The following is a 7,500-nucleotide window of genomic DNA, read 5'->3' as shown; positions in this document are numbered from 1 at the left end:
TTTTGGCATTTCTTAACACACAGGGATCAGGAGATCTTGGTGAGAGAATCGTGTGACAAGGCCCCAAAAGATTAGCTCGTGTTTTCTTTTTCTTTTTTTTTGAAGCGGGGTTAAGTGCTACTTTTCAGACCCATTCCAGTTGAAATGTATAAATAGGCACACATAGTAATATGTTAAGGCTGTCGTGAATGGCACACACTGGGGTCTTTCTGTGGAAAGCAATAACTGCTCTACTGTCGAAAGGAAGTGTTCACAAACCCTAATAAAGTGGGGCTGTCCGAAACTTTGATGGTAATAAATGGGGTGTGGAAATGGCGTATGGGTAAAATGTGAACTGTTTTACGTGGAGTTAAGTATATTTTCAAAAACTTGTTGCACTTGTTGAATTCACAGCACCCGTGAATTATCAACAGCTAATAGTGGCGTATAATAAAACGGCGCTAGCTTGGTTCATATGCTATTTATTTGTAAATGAGGTGCCACATGCCGTTCTCGGTGGAGGTAGTGTTGACAAGTATGCCACTGATAAACAGTCTGCTAAGTGTATTTATATCAAGTTATTAATAGGCTTTTATGAGAACTCATATGGGGCACAAACAAGGACTTTCAACTGGGAGTCAGTATTGTCTTGCCTGGAATACCATGCATTGCAGAATAACTGACCTTGAAATCCGTTATGTTTTTGTTACCAAAGTAGTTCTATTAGTCATGGTGTTTGACCTTGGCTTGTGCCAAGCAGTCTGGTTGAAAAAGCAACCCAGTTATGTTGGACACTTTATCTCTGTTAATCTCCCGTTCAACCTCTGTCCATCTTTCCATCTTATATATTCCTTGCTCTCTCTTCTTGTCCTTCACTCTCAATTCACTCTCTCACTCACTCACTCACCAACTAAGTATCTTTTTTCCCACATTTCTCCACTTCAATTGTTCCTCCATATCGCTCAGAACTCCATGTACAAACTACATGTGCAGACATGTATAGGACTACGTTTTGTTGCTTGGCATTGAGAACTAAGTATTGATTAGAGAAAAGTTTGAGAGATTCCCTTTTTTTCTATGTATGTTTGTATGTTTGTATGTTTGTATGTTTGTATGTTTGTATGTTTGTATGCATGTCTATGTACTGTATGTATGTATGTATGTATGTATGTAAGTATGTATGTATGTATCAGTCTATCTATGTATGTCAGTATATATATATGTTTGTACTGTATCAATCAATCAGTCAATCTATCAATCAATCAATCACTCTATCTATCTATCTCTCTCCTTCATTCTCTCCTGTGCACATGTTACTGCTCAGTCTCTAACTCTAGTCTCCATGTCCTCTCCTCTCCTCTCCTCTCCTCTGTGGCAGGCGTGAGTGCTCAGTCTCTAACTCTAGTCTCCATGAGTGCTCAGTCTCTAACTCTAGTCTCCGTGAGTGCTCAGTCTCTACCTCTAGTCTCCATGAGTGCTCGTCTCTAACTCTAGTCTCCGTGAGTGCTCAGTCTCTAACTCTAGTCTCCGTGAGTGCTCAGTCTCTAACTCTAGTCTCCGTGAGTGCCCAGTCTCTAACTCTAGTCTCCGTGAGTGCTCAGTCTCTACCTCTAGTCTCCGTGAGTGCTCAGTCTCTAACTCTAGTCTCCGTGAGTGCTCAGTCTCTAACTCTAGTCTCCGTGAGTGCTCAGTCTCTAACTCTAGTCTCCGTGAGTGCTCAGTCTCTAACTCTAGTCTCCGTGAGTGCCCAGTCTCTAACTCTAGTCTCCGTGTCCTCTCCTCTCCTCTGTGGCAGGCGTGAGTGCGGAGCTTCTAGCGGCGGCCGCTGCCGTGAGCAGCAGCAGTAACAGCGGTAACAGCGGCGGCATTGGCGGCAGCGCCCTCGTCGCCATGGGCACGGGCAGCACGGCCGGCACCAACGGCAGCAGCAACGGCAACCTCGGTAACATCGGGAACAGCAGCAGCGGCGGCAGCAGCAGCAACGGGAGCATGGAGGAAGGGGAGATGCACGGCGGCGGCGGCGGCGGCTGGGAGCGCGAGCCCGAGGAGTGGGAGCAGGAGCTGCAGCGCGAGCTGCTCCTCATCCAGCGCCAGCAGTACATCCAGAAGCAGCTGCTCATCTCCGAGTTCCACAAGCAGCACCAGAACCTGCTGAGGCAGCACCAGGCCCAGCTGCAGGAGCACATCAAGGTAGGAGCACAGCGGAGCAGAGTGGAGTAGCATGGAGCAGAACACAGTGGAGTAGAGCAGAACAGAACAGGAGGAGAACAGAACAGAACAGAGCAGACCAGAGTGGAACAGGACAGAACAGAGTAGAGTAGAGTAGAGTAGAGTAGAACAAAACAGAACAGAACAGAACAGAACAGAACAGAACAGAGCAGAGCAGAGCAGGGCAGGGCAGGGCAGGGCAGGGCAGGGCAGGGCAGAGTAGAGTAGAGTAGAGTAGAGTAGAGTAGAGTAGAACAGAACAGAACAGAACAGAACAGAACAGAACAGAACAGAACAGAACAGAACAGAACAGAGTAGAGTAGAGTAGAGTAGAGTAGAGTAGAGTAGAGTAGAGTAGAGTAGAGTAGAGTAGAGTAGAGTAGAGTAGAGTAGAGTAGAGTAGAGTAGAGTAGAGTAGAGTAGAACAGAACAGAACAGAATAGAGTATAACAGAACAAAACAGAACAGAGCAGAACAGTGGAGTGGCAGTCAGTACAGGGAGCATGTGTTCACAGACCACACCGATCTCTTATTTAAATTCTGGGTAAAGTGCAAAGTCAGTCTATGAGCAAAGTTCTCGAACATAAACTTGACGGCATCATGTGATTAGAGACAGCGTTTAGCTGACCCACCGATGTGAGTGCTTAGGGTCTTTCTCATTCTCATGCTATTAAATTCGCAAATAGACTTTGTGTAGTTATTCAACAAGCTTTAGTTAAGACTTTGGACTTTGCACTTTCTCCAGCTTTTACAGTTAATTAGGGCCCTGCAAGTTTAACAGGCAAATTAAATCTGTCGCACTACCTGGATGGCTTCCCATAGATTATTTACACATGCTCATGTGAAGCTATCTGTTGACACTCTGTTTATGATTATAGTTTTTTATATTAACAATTCTTATAATTATAGTTTTTCTCAGTTGTAGCATTTCTCAAATCATCACTAACATTTGCAAAATAACAGTGCATTTCTCAAAGCAAGCAGTGCAAACTGCACCACATAGTGGATTACCTGCAACATGGTGTGTCTTGCTCAAAACGCTATGTTTATGTCTCAAAAGCAAGAATTCAGACCAATGACCAAAGTCCCTACTATGCCACTGTTTATGTCAAGACAGTCAAACTGTTTTGTGTTGTTGTACATGTCAAAGTTTACTCTTAAGGTATTTTCTAATGAACAGTGCACAAGGCATCAGTACTTTCTATGTGTCTTAGCTATCTCAAATCTACAAAGTTACACATTATTGTGTGTGGAGGCCGTCGATTGCAAGAGAGTTTCCTAGTTTCACGGTTTTTACTGTTGACAGATATTGAAACAGTATAAAGAAAACAAAGGCTTTTACAGCATTTTGCCAATGAAAAATGACCAGTATACAGTAAAACATCCCATGGCCAGAGCTGTGCACCACTGGACAACTTTCTATACATCCTGACATTGCTCGTTGTCAGGTCACATAAGCGAGACAGACTATGACAACTAGTAATGACAGCTATAGTTCAGCTCATTTGCATGTAATGACACAAATGATTAAATAAGGCTAATTTGTTTATGGGCTATTAGGACTGTTCAGCATGGAATCACTACTATACATTTTGACCAACATGACATTAATTCCAATTGAAAATTGAAATACAACAAAATCAGTTGCATGGATGTACTAAAGCAGCATTGCTTTGCTTGTTCTAGATGAGTAGAAACTGCTTAAATGATGTGCACAAGAGATGAGATGATATGGAGTTTTGAGAATTTCAAGAGATTAGATGATATGGAGTTTTGAGAATTTCAATTCTGATTCTGGAGAATTGTGCTAAAACGACTGTGAAAAAACCCCTGTAATACAGGACACGCTTTCCCAAACATAGCACTGCGAACAACACATCTACACAACTGTATCTAGATATCAACATCTATTTATCAAAATACCTTATACAACAGTGTGACTTTTACACACACTTTTATCATCACAGTATATACTGTACACAATATTCACTCTCAGAGCAAACAGATCATGGAAAAGATGTGCAATGAACTAGTAAGGAATATGTTTTCCAATTGCTTGGAACAATGGTTATTATTGCACAACATCGCTTTTGGGAATCCCCCCCCCCTCAGCGTTGCATAATCAACGTCAATCATCTAGTCAGTTTGCCTGTTCCAAATGACTAAAGAACAAGTGCGGTGCTGAGCGAACAAATCCCCTCCCATAGACGGGTGGGTGGGTGGGTGGATGAGTAATCGAACGAATAAATCAACCGATGAATGCATGCATAAATGAATCATTCAGTCCATCAGGCTCGCAGCCGGGATGAGAAGCACGTATGTTGTACTGCAGCGCAAATCCTTAATGTCACTCCGTCAGGTCATGAATAAATGAAAGAGTGAATGAATGATTAAACAAATCAATACACAAAGTGAATCCACTGCTCGCAAGCAGTATGGCTGGTTAGTCAGTATGTCAGCTTCAATAAGCAGACCATGGCTAACAAATTGTATTTAGCATGGCTTGCTACTGATTGGTCGAGCAGAATGAATCTATAATGACAGTAAGCAGAGTTACGTGAATATGTTCGTTCCAAATTTAGACATTTTCCTGTTCTTTCTCACAATTATTTTTGTCTTTCTTTTTTCCCTACCACCCCCACCATCTATCTCCATCTTCCTCCCACCACCCCCATGATCTGTCTCTTTCCTTTCTCCTATCTTTCTCTCCATCTATTCTTCTCTTTCCGTCCCCCTATCTTTTGCTCTATCCCTTCTTTTCACTTTCTGCCATCCACTGGGTGCCAATTTGTTCTCCTGTATCACATTCTCTTTGTCTGTTTCCTGCTCACTTCACCTTTCTTATTGTCTCACTCTCTCCTTTTTCTCTTTCCCTCTATCCCTCCATCTCTCTCCAACTCTCCTCCCTTCCTCTATCGGTCCATCTCTCTCCCTCTTCTCCCTCTTTCCCTCTCCTCTCTCCGTCCCTCTATCTCTCTCTATCTTCCTCTCTCCCCTCCCTTCTTCGTTCTCCCTCCATCCCTCCTCCTCTCCTCCCTCCATCCCTCCATCTCTCTCCTTCTCTCTCCCTTCCCTCCATCCCTCCCTCCATCCCTCCATCCCTCCATCCCTCCGTCTCTCAGCTGCAGCAGGCTCTCCTGACCCTGCGTCAGCAGCAGGAGTTGCTGGCGGAGGAGCGTCGGCAGGAGGCCGAGGAGGAGCGCGAGAGGGAGGAGCAGCTGGAGGAGGAGCGCGAGCAGGAGCTCCACCGGATGGAGCAGCACCACCAACAGCACCAACACCAACAGCACCAACAGCACCAACACCAACAGCAGCAACAACAACAACAACAACAACAGCAACAACAACACCTCCTCAATCAGCACAGGAAGAAGGAGCGTAGCAGAGAGAGCATGATCTCCAGCACTCATGGTGTTTATTTTGATATATATCTAGATTTTATATTTCTATATCTCTATCTACATCTCTCTCTCTCTTTCTATACACACACACATACACACACACACACACACACACACATACATGTACACATGTGCAATGCACATCCCTTCCGCTTTCCGTCGGGGTCTGGTTTGCTCTGTCGGTACTCCCCCCCCGATAATGACCAGCGTTCTATACATTATCCCTTACATATACATATATGTGTGTGATAAAAAAGAGAGATGATTTGGAACTTTTAATTGTGTTAGACCAACCGTGAACTGCAGCTCTTAATGAAGCAGAACGTGTAGTAGTTAAGGACTGTGTGTGTGTGTGTGTGAGTGTGAAGAGAGAGAGAGAGAAGAGAGAGAGAGAGAGAGAGAGAAAAAGAGATAGAGAGGTAGCTGAAGCAAAACATGTAGCTAAGGAGTGTAGGAGTGAAAACCTTCTCGGTATTCAGTGCTAAGCGGCTAATTGGCTAAGTTGTTGAAGCCAACCTGAGGAGTGCAGTCTTCTTGCTCATTACAGTCGGGGTGGAGCGGAAACACTCAAGGATTTGCGCCCCGTGGGGTTGCTCTTTGCCACTTGGCCTTCGCTCTAAACGGGCCTAAAGCCTACAGTGAAGAAACATGTATTGACTGGAAGGATGAATTACTGTAATACAATCTGGTGCTCCACAACAAACGAGTGCAAAGGGGAGTCTAAAGGAGAGAGAGTTAGCTTTGTGTCCTGCAGAGTACGCAGCACACAACAACATGTGAACTTGTGAGGCAACCATTAGCCCAAATTCATTCAACGCACAACACAGAAATAGCATCCCAGCAACATCTTGACCTGGACATCACATGCCATGCGCCCTCATAAACAACTATTTAAATATAGAGCACGGCAGGAGAATTACAGAGTACTGTGAAGCGTGGCCAAACACTCCCAGCACTGCCGTACAACAGCAGACACTCGAGGACAGACGTTGTCATATGTTGTTGTTGTTTTGTGTGTGTATGTGTGTGTGTGTGTGTGAGAGTGAGTGAGTGAGTGAGTGAGTGTGTGTGTGTGTGTGTGAGTGTGTCTGTGTGAAAGACTTTAGGTGGCAGGTGGCAACATTCTGTTTTTGTACTGCACTTTTGATATAGTTCCACAAGGTGGTGGTATTTTGCCATTTCCAACACTTCCACGGCACAAGTTGGGCATGTTGCAAATCACAAGCTGTTGAATTGTTTGTGTTGCTGTGTGTTTTTAAATGCACCTTTAGGATGAAGGTAAAACTTCCAAATCACTAAATCGAACACCTATCGCTGCTTTTAAAATCACCTTGTTTACCAGTTACTTTGAATTATCAGATGTATCAAACAATCACACTCAATATTTCTCTTTGATTAAGATGTACAGCCATTCTCAGATTATGACATTGCGGCAGTAATCATTCATTCACAATTACACACACACACACACACACACACACTCTCTCTCTCTCTCTCTCTCTGTCTCTCTCTCTCTCTTCTCTCTTAGTAAAGCAGCAGTGACTCTGGACACTCCTGTCCTGTTTTAGCTCTCTTAAAAGATACAGTCTCGTAAAAATGACCAAATGCCTCAGTTCCGTCTCACTTCCTCTTCCAGGTGCCATGGCCAGCACCGAGGTCAGACAGAAACTTCACGACTTCCTGTTGAGCAAATCGGCGAAGGACCTCTCGCCCAACGGCACCGGTCACCCCTCCGCCCACCGCCCCAAGATGTGGTACATGTACGTATCGCGACACACCTCGCCGCACGACTGCAGAAACACCACTCACATGTCACATGGGCTTCATTACGCGCTGAAAAACGGCACAACACACAGCGCTGGTGCTTACAGTTGAGGGCTTTTTCAGCTCTAAGCAATTTGCAGAAGTTCTG

General features: G+C 44.5%; 1 protein-coding gene across 1 annotated transcript in view; it reads left to right on the top strand.

The window, feature by feature from the left end:
* LOC134073116 (histone deacetylase 9-B) overlaps positions 1-7,500 on the top strand; it is a 45,485-nt gene that overhangs the window by 6,530 nt on the left and 31,455 nt on the right. Inside the window, exons 2-4 of the mRNA XM_062530097.1 lie at positions 1,775-2,169; positions 5,310-5,598; positions 7,225-7,348. Of these exons, the coding sequence (XP_062386081.1) occupies positions 1,775-2,169; positions 5,310-5,598; positions 7,225-7,348 (808 nt within the window). The remainder of the gene's footprint in view (positions 1-1,774; positions 2,170-5,309; positions 5,599-7,224; positions 7,349-7,500) is intronic.

The sequence above is a fragment of the Sardina pilchardus genome, chromosome 24 (genome assembly GCF_963854185.1).
Source record: "Sardina pilchardus chromosome 24, fSarPil1.1, whole genome shotgun sequence".
Lineage (NCBI taxonomy): Eukaryota > Metazoa > Chordata > Actinopteri > Clupeiformes > Clupeidae > Sardina > Sardina pilchardus.
This window is presented reverse-complemented; position numbering and strand designations above follow the sequence as displayed.